The following is an 18,515-nucleotide window of genomic DNA, read 5'->3' as shown; positions in this document are numbered from 1 at the left end:
GTTATCAGCTGTAATCCATTTGTTACTGTAAAAGTAATTGTCTGCAGATCTGTCCTTCTCTTGTTCTAGATATTTGAGACTGTAGGCTGTTGTGTGAGAGCAACCAGATCAGCAATGCTAGGTCTGAGAAATGTAAACACCTTGGGTTCTGATTGTGCAGCCATGACAGCACCTTGACTGCGACACTCATATGCAGTAGCTGCAAAATTGGGCTGTTGTATTTTAATGTTGAAATCTTTTTGCAACTTTGCTTTATTTCCACAGGTTACCTAATCGACCCATCATTAACACACCCATAGTGAGCACCACCATTCATAGTGATGGGGAACCTGTACCGAACCTCCTGGAAAAGCCCATTATACTTGAATATGCCATGCTGGAAACAGAGGAAAGAACTAAGCCAGTCTGTGTGTTCTGGAACCACTCAATCATGTATGTTTGGTGACTTCTTTAATATTTTGGAAGGGAGCCATGCCATACCATGCCATTGCAGTGCAGGTTTCAGAAGTTCAGGTTGAGAAGGAGGCACTGTAGAAGAAGAATATGAGCCCTTTTGTTCTTAGTTTGTTCATGTAGGCAGTCTGGGAATAATGACATGAAGTCACTTTCCACGAGGCATTATCAATATAAAAGTAATTAGAATATCTCCTGAGAACAAAAGGATGATCCTCTAAAAATGTGGCTTTCTAACAAACTCTCACTGCAGTATGCGTAACTTTCTGCAATATCTTATCACAGTGAAATATTAGCCGCAGGAAAGCCAGTGATTTTACAAACTCCAAGTGAGCTTTTCCCCTCTTGTGTTAAAGCCCCTGGTTGGGAGCTCTGGGAAGGAAATCTGTGTGAGGATTTGCTTGCTGGGTTCCTTGCCTATTGTTCCATTCTCCAGTCCTTGCAGTTGAAGGGGCGCAAAGTAGAGAAAACTCCCAGTGCCTTCCCATACTCTCTGTGGCATGACCAAGCCCAATTTGGCTATATATGAGTACAATTATAGCAGCTAGCTGTTCTTCATACAAGAACAAGTGGAAATGTGATTCTTAAACAGAGTTGATGAGATTACAAATTTTAAACTGAATTACATACACCACAATCTAACCTCAAAATATCATTTTGAAATAAAAGGTGGATCACAAGGACAATTGTGCTAGTTACTAGTAACTTATCTTTCCTCCAGTAGACCATTGCTTATTTGTCTTTGTTTTTGTGAAAAATGAAAGGGATGTGTGAATGTGTGGGAAGGGAAGTGTCTATTATGGAACCTTTGACCCCTTCTCATTCCATCTTTCAGGCCATCATGCCATCATGATCAGGCAGCAGTTTCTGTGTGTGACTTTCATGCAGGGAGAATAAGAAGAAATATTCTCAGTCTAGTCTAGTCTAGTCTAGTCTAGTCTAGTCTAGTCTTTCATATTTGGTAAAGAGAGCAGTTGAAAACTCAAATATTCCTTAAAGATACAGCGAATGCTATGAACAATATTATGTTGTGTAAGCATTTTGGGATTCTACAACTTCATGAAAATATAAAGAGCAGTCCTCTTTGAAATATTTTTAAGGGTGTGGGGAAAAGGAATGAACGTTTTGTGTTGAGTTAAATTCCCATTCAGCATTTAATAAATCTGAGGTATTAAAAGCAATATATAAATATAAAAAATGAAAGTCCCAAATCATGAGATTACAAATATACTAATAGGATTATAATAGTCTCTTTTTCAGGAAAAACATATTGAGTGTGCATTTTTCAGAGAGAGATCAAAGAGGCAACGAAAATCTAAAACAGCAGTAATTAAGTTTAGAGAAGCAATTTCTTGACACCTTAAACAATTGCTTCTGTGAATAGCTCATAAAAGAGAATGACAATTCCTATGTTCCTAAAGTTTTTCAGTAATAGTACGGGTTAAAATAATTCAATAGTTTTAAATAGTTTGATATTTTGCCTCTTTTGTTGCTGACTACTTCATTGGTACTGCAGTCTGTTTTGTGGCTTCTTCTTCACAGTTGCCGTTAAAAACCAACTTTGTTCATAGGCTTTATAATTTCTTGTAACAAAAGAATTTTAAGTAAGCTAACTATGTTTCAAGGGGCTAGTTATCTTAAAAACACAGTTAAAATATTATATTGCCAAATGGAAAAAACAGTTAAAATATCTAACTAGAAGTGGGACTTGGGGATGCACGTTATATCTGAAACCATTTCTGACTCAGCTTTTGAAACTGACTAGATTTCAGGGTGATAGTGTCCCAGTAAATTAATGCAGGTGAAGGCTACCAATATTCATCTTTGTCTAGGATGCTGTCCCCACTAGTCTAAAACTGAGAGCTGCATTAGTGATTAGTATCATTGCTGGGGTGAGGTGTGAAAGGAGGAAGTGGTCATGTAGGGATGCTCTAGAACAATAAAAGTTTATCACTTTACTTGTGCTTTCTTCATTCAACAGAGTTGGTGGGACTGGAGGCTGGTCCTCCAAAGGGTGTGAGCTTTTTTCCAGAAACCAGAGCCATGTTTCTTGCCAGTGCAATCACATGACCAGCTTTGCAGTGCTAATGGACATTTCAAAACGAGAGGTGAGTGGGCGCACTCATGCAGCTGCCAGGCTAAAGGTGTTTTTAAGGGGCCTCAGGTGTGATGTAAGAGCTTTCCCCCAACTTGTTAATTCTTTGCTTCTCCTGCAAACAAAGCCAACAGCATGTCAGAGATGTATTCTTGTGGTGCCTGCCAATGCTGCTGCAGTGAGGCCTATGTCCATATTCTCATTGAGTTTATTACATGGTCATAAAAATGTTGTTCTGGACTAAAAATTAATGCAGAAGACCACAAATTAGAATGTTGTGGGGTGGGGGCGGTGGGTGCAGGTTCCTTCTCAGTTCAGAAAAGGCTGCTTTGGGTCTTGTTATACCATGCTCTGATAGACTAACGAGCCTGATATCAAATATTTGTTCCCTGTGTAGATACTTATAGACTGTGATAAAGTCACCCCTTAATCTTCACTTTGTTAAGCCAAATAGATTGAGCTCCTTGAGTGTCTTGCTATGAGACATGTTTTTCTTTGCTTTAATCAGTCTCATAAGTGTGCCCTTGTTGCCAAGAAGGCTAACGGCATTTTGGGCTGTATAAGTAGGGGCATTGCCAGCAGATCGAGGGACGTGATCATTCCCCTTTATTCGACATTGGTGAGGCCTCATCTGGAGTCCTGTGTCCAGTTTTGGGCCCCACACTACAAGAAGGATGTGGAAAAATTGGAAAGAGTCCAGCGGAGGGCAACAAAAATGATTAGGGGGCTGGAGCACATGACTTATGAGGAGAGGTTGAGGGAACTGGGATTGTTTAGTCTGCAGAAGAGAAGAATGAGGGGGGATTTGATAGCCGCTTCAACTACCTGAAAGGGGGTTCCAAAGAGGATGGATCTAGACTGTTCTCAGTGGTAGCAGATGACAGAACAAGGAGTAATGGTCTCAAGTTGCAGTGGGGGAGGTTTAGGTTGGATATTAGGAAAAACTTTTTCACTAGGAGGCAGGGCCGGCTCCAGGCACCAGCCCACCAAGCTGGTGCTTGGGGCGGCACCTGGAGGGGGGCGGCGCGGCGCTCCGGCCCGAGAGCGGGTCCACGACTGGGCTCGCCGCCCTCCCCCGGGCGCTGCATCTGGCCGCCGGGGAGAGCGAACCCCCGCCGGGCTCGCCGCCCTCCCCCCGGCGCTGCCTCTGGCCGCCGGGGAGAGCGGAGCCCCGGCGGGGCTCGCCGCCCTCCCCCCCGGCGCTCTGGCCCCCGGGGAGAGCGGAGCCCCGGTGGGGCTCGCCGCCCTCCGCCCGGCGCTCCGCTCTCCCCGGCGGGAGGCTTTTTGCCTGGGGCATCAAAAAAGCCAGAGCCGCCCCTGCTAGGAGGGTGGTGAAGCACTGGAATGGGTTACCTAGGGAGGTGGTGGAATCTCCTTCCTTAAAGGTTTTTAAGGTCAGGCTTGACAAAGCCCTGGCTAGGATGATTTAGTTGGGGATTGGTCCTGCTTTGAGCAGGGGGTTGGACTAGATGACCTCCTGAGGTCCCTTCCAATCCTGATATTCTATGATTCTATAGATGAAGACTTCTTCCCACACCACAGGTGGCTGCGCTTTATAGATATGTGAGTGGTCCTTATGTAGAAATGTCCACATGCTCCCCTCATCCAGAAATACATAAATGGGAACAAACAAATGCATGAATTTAACAGGTCCACTGAAACTTGAGTGTCTGTAACTCTCCCCACACAGTCTGTGGGGCAGATAGGGTCCAGGGCGGGCAGGCAACAGGGCCCAAAAAGGCAATGGAGGTCTTGTGATTATTTGGATCCTTGCTCTCAACCCTGTGTACCCACTCTGTATTGTCCTACATCCATGCCCCACCCTATCATGCCTCCCCCTCCCCAAGCCATAGCAGCAGAGCGAGACTGGCAGTCCACTGTCACTGGTGATGATGTCCTGCTGCATTCTGTGAGTGTGCATAGAGGAGCCACAGAGCATGTAGTGGAGAGTTACTGCTGCTCAAGGCACAACCTACTCTGTAAAGAGTGTGTGCTATCTAGTGCCTGCCTACTCCTGGTCAGTCTGGGGACCATGTTGATCTTTTGAGAAGGGGAAAATGGCTAAAGGGAGGGAGGGAGCATCTTATTAGCCTTTCCCCCCTCTCCATAGGGACCCATATTTTTCAATGCAGATTTGTGAGCCCTTTGCCCTGCACAAAAGTTAGTTAAAACCCTTGCAGTCTTTCTGGATGAAATGCCATCTATGGAATGTAATGTCCTGGTTCCAATTGCTTGCTTTGTTTGTTTGCTGGCAATACTCATGGGAGGAAGCTAAGCAAGATTTGGACATAAAGATGGCCTTGTTTTGCTTTCCTCCACAGAGAGTCAAGTGTGACAAACTAACCACTAATGCAAAGCTCATGAAAATTCTCAGTTCCCACCTAAGAAGTTACAGTGTCATAAAAGTAGAGACTCATGTTCATCTTTCTAAATATGATTGTACTGTAGTTATCTATAGTTAAGCATAGGTTTTACTTAAATCCAGAGGCCAGATTCACATCGGTATTTTCCACAGTGCACAAAACAACACTTGTCAATTGAAAAATTACAGTATAGATCCTGTGAAAATGCCAATTTTAAAAGAGTTAGTTTTTAATTTACTATCTTGAGGGGTTCTTGCTTGGCACATACTGATTTCCTGTTAACACTGATTTTCTTCAGGAAGCTGTAAATCAGGACAAAAGTAAAACTGGTTTGGTAGTTTGAAATTCACTGAATGGTGGTTTTGTATTTTTAATCCCCAGAGTGAGTTAATTTTACCTGACTTTTAAATGGGCTTATGATACATTTTCTTCATGCTCAAGAGGTTGAGTCCCCACTTCCATCTGTTCTGTAGTAAATCTGCTGGCTGGATATTAGCTAAAGGTTAGATTCTTTTTCTAAGGAATCACATCAGACAAAAAACATAATTAGAAGGAAAGCTTCACAGAGATGGTTTTAATCTGTCGCTCCACAGAATGGCGAGGTGCTTCCTCTGAAGATAGTAACTTACACGACTGTATCCATCTCACTGGTGGCTTTGCTGATGACCTTCATACTGCTAGTTCTGATCCGAACACTGCGTTCAAACCTGCACAGCATTCACAAAAACCTGGTGGCTGCCCTTTTCTTCTCGGAATTGGTCTTTCTTATTGGAATCAACCAGACAGAAAACCAGGTAAGAGACAGTTCAGTGCTTTTGGGATACCAGCTGCCGTTCAATTACTGAAGCTTTGTGTAAAGCTGTAAATAGAGTGTTCACACTGCAAGTTTTGATCATTTGTTATCTACTTCACTTTTTCCTTTTTGGGGGGGGGCTGGAGGCAGCACCAGGGGGAGGGATAGCTCAGTGGTTTGAGCATTGGCCTGCTAAACCTAGGGTGGTGAGTTCAATCCTTGAGGGGGCCATTTAGGGATGTGGGGCACACACAAAAAAATGGTTGGGGCTTGGTCCTGCTTTGAGCAGGGGGTTGGACTAGATGACTTCCTGAGGTCCCTTCCAACCCTGATATCCTATGAATAAAGGAGCCCTGCCTGAGCTATGAATAAAGGTTTCATTTGTATGAAGCTTGCACCTTTTTATACACCACTCATTGGGATGAATAGTAGTCCCATTAGATAGGACCATCCCAATGTATGTTTTTCCCCCAGATAACAAATGAAAACTGCCCCCCAAAGGGCAAATGTGACCTAAGAATTGAACCCTAAACATACTGATTTCCTCCTTCCGTTCTGCCTGATAATGTTCTGCCTCACGTTATCGCTTCAGTACTGTGCAGAACAGACTCCTTTACAAGCCCACGCAGAAGCTCCTAGTGCTGAAGGGCATGTTACCAAGCACCTGTGCTATGCAGGAGCAGTGTGCATGTCCCATACTGACACCGGTCATGCTGGAGAAGCCAATTGCCTGGCACAGGTAGCTTGCTACCTCCTGGCACCCCAGGGAAACCCATTGCCTAGCACTGTTTTCTCCATTCACAGTGGTTTCTGGCTTTGGCACAGCATGAATATTTTTATAGCTTAGTACAGGCTTCTCCTGCAGTGGCCAGTGTGCATGAGGAGATGCAACCTGGATTGAAACTGTGAATGGGGGAAATACAATATACATGACATTTTCATGTTTTATAATCAGAGCCTCATTTGTAGCCATTTTTATGTAGCAATTATTATTATTTATTAATGGCATCCAAAGTGTACCGGGTTCAGTGCAGACAGGCAGAAGGCAAGGTTCCTGGACCAGAGAACTAATAGTCTGCATAAACAGCCAACATACAGATGGGGCGTGGAGTTGCAGTGAAAAGAATATAAAATCATACAAACAAGCTTTTACAATTAAGACCATTAGAAATGTTCCTCAAATATTATTTGAAAGTTCTGTTGGAAACATATCTTTTTAAACAGCCTTTACTCTAAATCCCAGATAAGTAACTTGAGAGAGAAGCTAGCTATAAACACAAGTGAAGCTGATTGCATTGATTTTTCATTGTCCAAGGGGAGAGAAGTGCAAAAGACATGTAGATTTTAAGACTAGAAGGGTCCATTGTGATCATCTAGTCTGACCTCTTGCATAATACATGCCAACGAGCTTAATCCAGTACTTTCTGCATCAAGCCCATAACTTCTGTTGGGACCGTAGCATATATTTTAGAAAGATATGCGGTCTTGATTTAAAGACTTCAGGTGGTAGATTCTCTATCATGTCCCTAAGTAAGTGATTACAATGTACTTTCGCCATTAAAAATTTGCACCTAGTATAAATTTGACTAGTTTCAGCCTCCAGCAATTGCATCTTATTATGCATTTTCTGCTAAATTAAAGCGGTATCTACTGTCAGAAATCTCTTCCCCCTTTAGATGCTTTCAGATCATGATCAAGTAACTTCTTACCCTTCTTTTGGATAAACAAAATAGATTGAGCTTGTGAGTTTCTTGCTATATGAGGCATTTTTCTCAGACCTCAAATAATTCTTGTAGCTCTTTACTAAATCCTTTACAGTTTTTCAACATCCCTTTTTAAAGTGTGGATGCCAGAGCTGGACATGCTATTCTAATAGTGGTATCACTAATATCATATACAGAGGTAATATGACTTCCCTCCTCCTACTTAATATTTCCTGGCTTATACATCCAAGAATTGTGTTAGCCTTTTTATTACGGCATCACACTGGGAATTCATGTTCAGTTGGTTATCTTTCATTACTGCCAAGTCCTTTCCAGTGTCACTGCATTCCTGTCTCCCATTGTAAATGTGACCTACAGTCTTTATTCCTAGAAGTGTGACCTTGCATTTGGCTGTATTATAATGCATGTTGCTCAGATAAGCCCCTTACCCAAGTGATCCAGATCGGTCTGTATAACTGACCTTTCCCTATCATTATTTACCACTCCACCAATTTTTGTGTCATCTTCAAATTTTACTAACAGTCTTTATATTTTCTTCTAGATCATTGATACAGATATTGAACAGCAGTGGGCCAAAAACAGATCCCTGCAGGACCCCAGTAGAAACCCCCCTCATTTACAATTACTTTTTGTAAACTAAGTGCCAAGTTAATTGATATAAAAAGAGTAGACTAGCTCATTTTTAGCAGCTTACTTCAGAAGCATTGTTAATACCATCAGTATTACTTCCTGGTATTTTCATACTGCAATGTCCACTGTATCAGGGACATGACCACCCTTTTCATTTTCCTCTCCGTGATTCAGTTACTATAATTTACTGTAACATCCTTAACGTTAAGCCATCTTAAAAAGTCTTTTGAAGTTAGAGAATACATTTTATATCATGTAAGGCCACTCCTTGCAACCTCCCCAGTCAATTTAAGAAGCAGGGAGAACTGTAAGCTATGTGTGTTTGAGGCAATTATTCATCTGTCTGTGTGGAATGAGAGTTGTCTAACGAGTCATGCACTGATGAACATAAAAAGAAAAAGAATGTTGGAGCACAAATAATACTAAGGGTCTGGCACTGGGCCTGGCTTTTATGAGTTTCTGTAAACGAACAATCACATTTGAGGGAGAGGTTTTTAATCCCCCGTGGACTATTGATTGACAGACAATGATTTATTTTCTCTGTTCCTTACCTGAAAAAGGCAGAGTTTCAGTGCTGCAGCCTGCACAGATATGTGCCAATGGAAGCATAAAGAACCACACCTTTGTTAATATAGCTAAAGCTTTTTATTTTGAGGGCTAAACTTTCAGCAGTGCTTGGTGTATTAAATTTGATGGAATTTGATGTGAGGGGTCAAAGAGAGAGTCAAAAGTGTTACCATAACCATATCAGTATTCAACATGAACAGTTAGACATGCTTCAGGGTTCTGAGTACAGAGACTTTGGCCTACTGAGACCCATGGCAAACAAGTTAGAAAGGTCATGCCAGCATCTGAAAATGTATTGATTGTGATGTACAGAATAGAAAGAATCCAAAACAAAGAATAAAGGTTTTGAAATTAAAATTGAGTGGTTATGCAAACCGATCTTAATCAAAACTTTTCAGAGGATATCGGGTAGAGTCCCTTGTATTATCAAACACCCTTTCTTTGTAGGGAAAAAGGTGATAGTTCTGTTGTTGGATTTTTAACTCAGCTCTGGGTTCTTATGATTATTTCCACCTTTGGCCAAACAGACAGAAAAAAGGGGGAGGAGAAATAGGACAGTAAAGGTGGGGGGAAATACAGCTTTCTGTAAATTCACAGGATCAAGGCGGCTGGTCGGTCATTGACGCATGCTCTGGGTTAGCAGCTCATCCATGATGGATGTTGCTCTGGGGCTTACTTGCCCGACATCATCTGGCTAGTCTTGGCAGATCTCTCACTTTCGTGAGTCCTTCTTAGGTTGAACAGAGCTAGATCTCACATGTATCAATCTCTGGTCATCGCTGGTGATGGTCAGGCTTCTTCACTGCCCTGTTGAGGGTCTGGATGTCTCCGAAGATCCTTGAGGTTCACCAACAACGGGCAGAGTCTCAGGAGTGAAGCAGCGGCCTATTAGCCACTCCCAAGGGAATCCCCCAAACGTCCATATTTTTGTTCTTTGAAGTCTTTTTTTAAGGGGTTAGAAAAGGGTGTGATGGGTGGAATAGACCATCTCCTCATTATCTACCTCACCAATTAGCCTAATTACCAATATCTCAGTTTCAAACTATGACCCTTAGTATAGTCATTGGGTCAGATCAGTGGCCCTTTTTAGTTTATACTTAACAATACCCTTTCTATCAGTATTCATTATGAATCATAGAATATCAGGGTTGGATGGGACCTCAGGAGGTCATCTAGTCCAACCCCCTGCTCAAAGCAGGACCAATCCCCAACTAAATCATCCTAGCCAGGGCTTCGTCAAGCCTGACCTTAAAAACTTCTAAGGAAGGAGATTCCACCACTTCCCTAGGTAACCCATTCCAGTGGTTCACCACCCTCCTAGTGAAAAAGTTTTTCCTAATATCCAGCCTAGACCTCCCCCATGAGTTGTTATTCATTCTATAAACTTTCACCCACCTTCCAAAAATTGAACTTGCAATTGGGGTAGGCCTGCTTAGACCCCAGTTGTTACACCATTGGAAAATTAGCTATGGTAGCCAAGATCCTTTGGGTGAAATTCACCTTAGGGCTAAGTGGTTCTTTAGTGGTGCATTAATCTAGTGCCGGCTCTTGCATGGGGTATTTTTTCCTTCTTCTACTTATTAAGCTTATGTACCTTTAACTGAGAAGACAGTGCCTCAGAGAGAGGTGAGACTTAACTTTTATAAGTGCATAGATCGCACTGGGATCTGAGATGAAGACTGTGGCCAGTAACTGCATTCCTCAGGCATAATGGAACTTTCTACCACATGGGTAAAGCTCATTAGTGCAGGGGCAGAGCGTTCTCAGGGTCCAGCCCAGAGGGACTCAGAACCATCACAAACCTCATCACCTTCCACTCCTGTGCAAGGCACATTTCTTCAGCCTAGGCTGCTCTAGTATAAACACACAACAGCATGCACATTAAAAAAAACAGAACCATAACAAAGCCCTACCAAAACAAAACACTCCACTGCACACACAATCCTCCCCCTGGGGAGAGGGTGTGAGAGAGAATAAACTTCACATGGCAGATGTTAGCTACATCACTTAGGGCACCATTAGAAGGTTCTTAGGCCCTACGGTGATTAGGGAAGTATATGTAGAACCTATGTAGATGTCTTGGGAGCTTTTAGTTGTAGATTGGCTTCAGGGTAGGGATCAGGCAGCCCCATAAAGCCCTAATGTACCATCTGTGATTATGTTCATGTGGCAGCTAAGCCAGCTTTGTTGAATCCATCTGACTCTGCCATTGTGTATGTGTTACATTGTCAGGGGGACGATCTATATGATCCCTCTGAGTGTGAAATGGAGCCCAAAGTCAGAGGTTGCAGTCAGCAGCCCTGCTAAGAAACTTTTTGCCTCTTGGCTTCCATCTTGGTTTTGTAAAACTTAAACTATTAAAAGTAGTGGAGACTCCATGCCTTGCTTCTGCAAAAAATGCTGTTCTTCTTCGAGTGATTGCTCATGTGCATTCCACAATAGGTGTGTGTGCTCGCCACGTGCACCGGTGCCGGAAGTTTTTCCCTTAGCAGTACCTGTAGAGGAGCGTCCCTAGCGACCCCTGGAGTGGCACCGCCATGGCGCACTCCCCCCACCTCAGTTCCTTCTTGCCGCTAGTGAAGGTGCTTTGGAACTGCTCTGCTCCAGCTCTGCTGTAGTTTTCCCTCTTGGACTCTGTTAGTTCATAGTTAGTAATGCCTGTAGTTTAAAAAAAGAAAAGAAAAGAAAAGAAAAGTAGTTTTAGTTAGAATTAGTTAAGTGCGCCCAGGTTGGGGCATGCCCCGGGCTTTAAGTCGTGCGACACTTGCAAACGGCCTGTGCCCATGAGTGATCCGCACACGGACTGTTTCTGCTGTCTGGGGGAAACCAACCTCAGCGATCGCTGCAAGATTAGCAGACCCTTCAAACCTCGGACCAAGAAAGAGTGGGACATTCAGCTCAGAGCCATTTTGATAGAGTCGGCCCTAACCCCGACACCGCTGCGCCGCTCCGAGTCGGCACCAAGCACCACAGCATTGGTGCGTGGCGACCCAACGGTGCCATCCACCAGTCGGCACCGCTCCCCATCCACGGGACAGTCAAAAAAAGGCAAAAAACAGGTTTTCTCCGCCAAGGCACCGGAGCAAGACTGGGGGAGAGAGTAGACCCACATTGGGCAGCTCTTGGTCCCCATCGGCCTCGCGGCCTCTGACTCAAGTTGAGCGGAGCAGCCCGGCCCACTCCGAGCCGGCCTCCCTGGACACCAGTGGCCACATTCAGGTGCCCTCCATGCCGGAGGCCTGCAGGCAACTCGAGACGTTATGTCTCTGCCGGTACCGATAGCACCACTGTCATCAGCTCCCCAGTCCAGAGGCAAGCCACCGCTCGGACCCCCTCAGTCGCTGCCTGGACGGTATTGCTCACGGTCGAGGGAAGGTTCCCAATGCCATTCCCCACTCAGTGACCGCCCCGTGCGCAGTCTGCCCTGGTCCCCGTCGACCCCCACCAGGTTGTCTGGCTGGGTACCGATGGCAGGGGTTCCAGGCACCGCTTCGCCTCGAGGGAACGTAGACCTCGCGAGGAGAGCATGCCCTGTGGAGACCGGGACAGATGGCACCGGAGATCGTTGTCCCCAAGAAGCTACTGTAGCCCCAGGCATTGATGCCGTTCCTGTTCTTCGTCTTGCTCGAGGTCCCCGCTGCGGCAGCGCTCCTGCAGCCCCAGGCATCAATCGCCGGCGCTCCCGCTCTCCACGCCGGGATCACAGTCTCACGGTCGACATCACTCCCGACGCCGCCACTCGTCCCAATCCCGGGATAGAGGTCGATCGTATGCCAGCCCAGCCTCCCTTCGCAGTCGTCAGTCGATGAGCCAGGCTAGTCAGGCTGGACAGCCCGCTCCGCCGGTGCCACATCAGGTGCAGTGGCACCGGGCTCCTTGGCCAGTGCCATGGTACCAATGGGCCCCGTGGGCCGCAACATAGCCCCCGGTGGTGGCTTGCTCAGTGGCTGGAGCCTCGGAGAGACTGTCAGCCTCCCTTACTCGGCCTCCCAGAAAGGAGTCGGTGGAGCATTCATCCCCGGTCCCGCATTCAGAAGGGGACAAAGTGGTGGGACCTGCGGCACCGGAGGAGACACAGAGTACTGCATCCCCATCCTCATCCTCCCTGGATGAGGTGATCACGGCCCCTACTCCGCCTGTCCCTCAGGAGGACACAAAAGCCTACCAAGAGCTGTTGAAAAGGATGGCATCAAGCCTCAACCTACAAGCCAAGGAGGTGGAGGAACCCTCAGACTCCCTCTTCAACGTCCTCTCGGCTTCGGCACCGGCCAGGGTGGCTCTCCAACTCCATGAAGGGGTGGCAAAGATCTCGAATGCCGTTTGGCAAACCTTGGCTTCCTTACCCCCTATCTCTAAGAGGCAGAATGGAAATATTTTGTGCCTGCCAACGGGCATGAATACCTGTATACCCACCCTGCCCCCAACTCTCTAGTGGTCGAGTTGGTCAACCATAGGGAGCAGCAAGGTCAGTCCGCTCCTACTCCTACAAATAAGGACTCGAGACTAGATCTATTCGGTAGAAAGGTTTATTCGTCCTCGAGCTTCCAACTTAGGGTGGCGAATCACCAAGCCCTGCTGGGTAGATACGATTTCAATTTGTGGGGCTCCCTGCCCAAATTTGCGGACTCCCTCCAGGAGAATGACAAAAAAGAGTTCAAGGCTCTGGTTAAGGAAGACACGGCTGTCGCCAGGGCGGCCCTTCAGGCCGCCTCGGACGCTGCGGATACGGCTGCAGGATCTATGGCCTCTGTGGTGTCCATGAGGAGAGCATCATGGCTCCTGCTGTCTGGGTTGTCCAGCGAGGCACAGAATTCCTTACAGAGCCTCCCATTCAATGGCAAGGCCCTGTTTGTGGAACAAACAAACGTGAAGTTACATAGTCTGAAGGACTCCCACACAACATTAAAGAGACCCTTGGCCTCTATGTCCTGGCCCTGGCCAGGACCAAGTTCAAACCGCAGCAGGCTCCCAGTCAGGTCACCAACTCTAGATATGAGCCCCCTTATAAAAAGTCAAGGGACTATAAAAAGCACCCGCAAAGGCAATCCCGGCCTGCGCCCCAGCCTGGGCCTTCTAAGGGTAAGCAGGCGGGAAAGCGCCAGTGTTGACGGGACTCCCAGGGGCGACTTACCAGTTCATACCAGGGATCCACCTGCAATAAAATTTCCCTTCTGGTTGTGTGCTTTTCTCCCAAAGTGGTCGCGGCTGACCTCAGACCGATGGGCTCAACGCCATCTCCCGGGGCGACACCCTCCAGTTTACTTCTACCCCCCCCCCCCAACCACCCACCCTCCATCACTGTCCCTCTTCAGGGACCCCTCTCACAAGAGCCTACTCGAGCAGGAGGTGAGGCAGCTCCTTGGCTTAGGAGCGGTGGAGGTGGTGCCAGCGAAGTTCAGACTCAAGGGGTACTTGAGTACCTATTTTCTTATCCCAAAGGCCAAAGGGGGACTCAGGCCCATCCTGGACCTACGAGTCCTGAACCAATACATGGTAAAGCTCAATTTTGCATGGTCTCTCTGGCCTCCATCATCCCCTCCCTGGATCCCGGGGACTGGTGTGCCGCCCTTGATCTACAGGATCATATATTCGAAGGACACAGGCGTTTCCTCCATTTCACGTTTGGCCTGTTCACAGCTCCCAGAGTATTCACAAAGTGTATGTCTGTGATAGCGGCCTACCTCAGATGTCAGGGAATCCAGATCTTTCCCTACCTCGACAACTGGCTGGTCAAGGCCAGTTCCAGGTCGCAGGTACAGGATCATGTATCACTCCTCCTGTCCACGTGTGCCACGCTGGGCCTGTTGGTAAACAACGCTAAGTCCACGTTAGTTGCGGTGCAGCGCATAGAGTTCATTGGGGCAATTCTGGACGCGACGTCGGCCAGAGCCTCCCTCCCACCAGACAGATTCGAAACCCTGAGGGAGCGCATCAACACAGTCACAAGGTTCCCCGCGACCACAGCCAGCGGGTGCCTCCAACTCCTGGGTCATATGTTGGCGTGCATGTACATGGTTCGTCCCGCCAGACTCAGGATGCGGCCCCTCCAGCTCTAGTTGGCCTCGGTATTCTCCCAGTCCAGAGACAGGATGGACAAAGTCCTCACTATGCCCGAACTGGTGGTAGCCTCCCTGCGATGGTGGTCCTCCCCAGGGAACATGCTCCAATGGGTCCTGTTCAGGGGTCGACCCCCGTCTGTGGAATTGGTGTCCGATGCATCGGACCTCAGGTGAGGAGCCCATGTGGGAAACCTCCAGACCCAAGGTCTGTTGTCCGCACAGGACCTTGCCCCGTACATAAATGTCAAGGAGCTCACGGCGCTCTGTCTGGCATGCGTGGCCTTCCACTCGCACCTGGTGGGCAGAGTGGTCAGGGTTCTCACGGACAACACAGCCTCAATGTTCTACATCAACAGGCAAGGCATGGCCCATTCCTCAGCCCTCTGCCAGGAAGCCCTCAGACTGTGGGACTTCTGCATAGCCCACGATATTTACCTGGAAGCCCACCACTTACGGGGCATCTGGATCTCTCGGGCAGATCGGCTGAGCCGAGTCTTCTCCTCTCAGCAGGAGTGGTCACTGCACCCAGAGGTAGTGCACAGGATTTTCCAAACGTGGGGCACTCCCCAAGTGGACCTGTTCTCGACCCAGCAGAACCGCCGGTGTCCCCGCTTCTGCTCCAGGGGAGGGTTGGGCATGGGCGCAATCTCCGATGCCTTCCTTCTGTCCTGGTCGGGCCAGCTTTTCTATGCCTTTCCCCCGATTCCACTGATCTGGCAAGGTCTTGGAAAAGATAAAGACGGACAGGGCCCGTGTCTTCCTGATCGCCCCGGCATGGCCCAGGCAACATTGGTATGGGACTCTCGCGAGCCTGGCAGTCGCCCTGCCACGGCCGTTGCTATCCCACCCGGACCTGCTCTCGCAGGACTAAGGTCGCTTCCTCCACCCCAACCTAGCAGCACTCCACCTCATGGCGTGCCTGCTCAATGGCTAGGCCGGGAGGAGAGGACTTGCTCGGAAGGGGTTCAGTGCATCCTTCTGGAGAGCAGGCGGCCCTCCACACGTCAGGTCTACCTGGCGAAATGGTCTCAGTTTTCTCGGTGGGCCGCTGATCGGGGCGTCTCGCCTGTGGCTGCTCCCATCCAGCTTATATTAGACTACCTCCTTCATCTTAGGGCCCAGGGTCTAGTGCCCTCGTCCGTCAAAGTGCACTTGGCAGCCATATCGGCCTTCCACCCACCAGTGCAGGGTCACACGGTATTTTCTCATGCCATGACTGGTCGATTCCTTAAGGATTTGGATCGCCTCTTCCCGTATGTTAGGCCTCCAGTCCCACGGTGGGACCTGAACTTGGTGCTGGCCAGGTTAACTGGACCTCCATTTGAACCGCTACCTACATGCTCCTGGTCACCCCTCTCATGGAAGGTAGCCTTCCTGGTGGTGATCACGTCTGCTAGGCAGGTCTTGGAGCTCCGGGCCCTGACCTCCGAACCCCCGTGCACGGTGTTCCATAAGGATACGGTCCAGCTTCGATCACATCCTTTGTTCTTCCCTAAGATGGTCTCCGCCTACCATATGGGCCAAGACATTTTCCTGCCGATGCTCTGTCCAAAACGCCATGCGTCCAATGAGGAGCGCTGCCTCCACATGCTGGATGTGAGCCGGGGTCTGGCTTTCTACCTGGAACGTACAAAACTGTTCAGGAAGTCTTCGCAACTGTTCATCGCCTCGGCTGAACGCATGAGAGGCCGGCCGATCTCCACTCAGCGGCTCTCCAACTGGATCATCTCGTATATCTGTACTTGTTACAACCTGGCGGGAGTCCCCCCGCCGCCGATTGTGAGGGCGCACTCGACCAGAGCGCAAGCCTCGTCAGCTGCCTTTCTGGCCCATGTCCCTATTCAGGACATCTGTAGGGCTGCCACATGGTCATCGGTTCACACGTTCACCTTGCATTATGCGATCGTCTCCCAAACCAGGGAGGATGCCGGGTTCAGCAGGGCGGTGCGCCGTCCCGAGTGTCTGTGAACTCCTACCCACCTCCAACAGATATAGCTTGGAATCACCTATTGTGGAATGCACATGAGCCATCACTCAAAGAAGAAAAGACAGTTACCTTTTCCGTAACTGGTGTTCTTCGAGATGTGTTGCTCATGTCCATTCCACATCCCGCCCTCCTTCCCCTCTGTCGGAGTTGTCTGGCAAGAAGGAACTGAGGGTGGGGGAGTGCGCAGCGCCCCTTATGCCGCGCCATGGCGGCGCCACTCCAGGAGTCGCGGGGGGCACTCTCCCCCTATGGGTATTGCTAAGGGTCGGCACCGGTGCACCCGGCAAGCACGCACACCTATTGTGGAATGGACATGAGCAACACATCTCGAAGAACACCAGTTATGGAAAGGTAACTTTTTTTTTTCTTGTTAAATTGTTGTGTTGCACACAGCACAAGGTGAGTGTGTTAGAATGGCCCAAGCCATCAAATGTATAGCAAATATACACAAAGAAATTAACTTCAGAAAAGAGTCCTAGAGGTGGGGGTTTAATAACTGAAAGAATTTTAGATTGAAATATGTAATTCTCAACAGTCAGACCACATGCAGGCCACACAATCTAAAAATAAAGGCTTACAAAATCACTTTTCTAAAGCTCTTAATACTATGACAAAAGAATTAAATAAATTTTAATGTACAGTTTTTTTTCAAAGACTTATTCATATTTTCTTTAGCATCTAGTGAATATCCAGTCTTGTGTGTGTTGCATGGGTCGTTGATTCGGCAGGAGCAGCTGTAATCTCAATGTTCTTTTTCCTTCCCCAGTTTGTGTGCACTGTGATAGCCATCCTTCTGCACTACTTTTACATGAGCACCTTTGCCTGGATGTTTGTCGAACAGCTCCACATATACCGCATGCTGACTGAAGTGAGGAACATCAATTTTGGACATATGAGGTTCTACTATGTCGTTGGTTGGGGGATTCCTGCTATTATAACAGGTAGGGGAAGTAGGTCGCCAATGCTGAAAAGCCAAAACAACACCTTTCCTTTCCCCTCCCCCACTATTCAGGACAGCATTAAAGCATGTGCTTAATGTCTATTGAAATCAGTGGGACTTAAAGTTAACCACGTGCTTAAGTGCTTTCCTGAATCAGGGCAATAACCACCAGCAAACACGAAGATATCAGACTGAACTTGACAAATCAGCGCAATGAATGCTGCTTGCCCTAATTAAAGTAATTTTCTGATATTTACAACGGTATAAACGTATTTGAATTCAGATTAAATCAAGATTTATTGAAAGCACTCAGAAGTAACATTGTCTGTACTGTAATTCCTTTCTCTGTAGTTTAGAGAGCTTTTGCTCATCCTATGTTGGCAGACTAAGGTTATGTCTACACTGTGATAGAACAGCTGTGGCTGGCCCAGGTCAGGTGACTTGGGCTTGGGCTGCAGGGCTATACAGTTGCAGTGTAGATGTTCAGGTGTGGGCTGGAGCCCAGGTTCTGGGACCCTCCATCCTCATGGGATCTCAGAGCTCAGGCTCCAGCCTGAGCCCTGAACATCTACAGTGCTATTTTATATATATTTTATAATTTTTTTAATCGCGATTAATTTTTTTGAGTTAATCACGTGAGATAACTGCAATTAATTGACAGCCCTAATATATATATTAGAGCAGTTCTGCTGCATAGGTGGAAGGGCAGCACAGTGCACAGAGAGGTTTTGTGGGCTGGGCTGGAGGGTTCTATAGATACTGTGGCAACCTTTGTCATGCCAGCTGAATATTACTGAATCGAACTGAGAAATTTTAAGAAAGATTCTGTGCCACCTGTATTAAATTCTATGGGTTCAATCCTACCCTCAGATGATGTACCCTTTTAACTTATCATTGATTTCAG

At 47.4% G+C, this 18,515-nt stretch overlaps 1 protein-coding gene across 1 annotated transcript in view; it reads left to right on the top strand.

Moving 5' to 3' along the window:
• The window catches only part of CELSR1 (cadherin EGF LAG seven-pass G-type receptor 1), a 285,263-nt gene that overhangs the window by 250,040 nt on the left and 16,708 nt on the right, over positions 1–18,515 (top strand). Inside the window, exons 22-25 of the mRNA XM_065408216.1 lie at positions 265–432; positions 2,435–2,561; positions 5,505–5,705; positions 17,438–17,612. Coding sequence (XP_065264288.1) covers positions 265–432; positions 2,435–2,561; positions 5,505–5,705; positions 17,438–17,612 — 671 coding nt within the window. The remainder of the gene's footprint in view (positions 1–264; positions 433–2,434; positions 2,562–5,504; positions 5,706–17,437; positions 17,613–18,515) is intronic.

Source organism: Emys orbicularis, chromosome 1 (genome assembly GCF_028017835.1).
Source record: "Emys orbicularis isolate rEmyOrb1 chromosome 1, rEmyOrb1.hap1, whole genome shotgun sequence".
NCBI lineage: Eukaryota > Metazoa > Chordata > Testudines > Emydidae > Emys > Emys orbicularis.
This window is presented reverse-complemented; position numbering and strand designations above follow the sequence as displayed.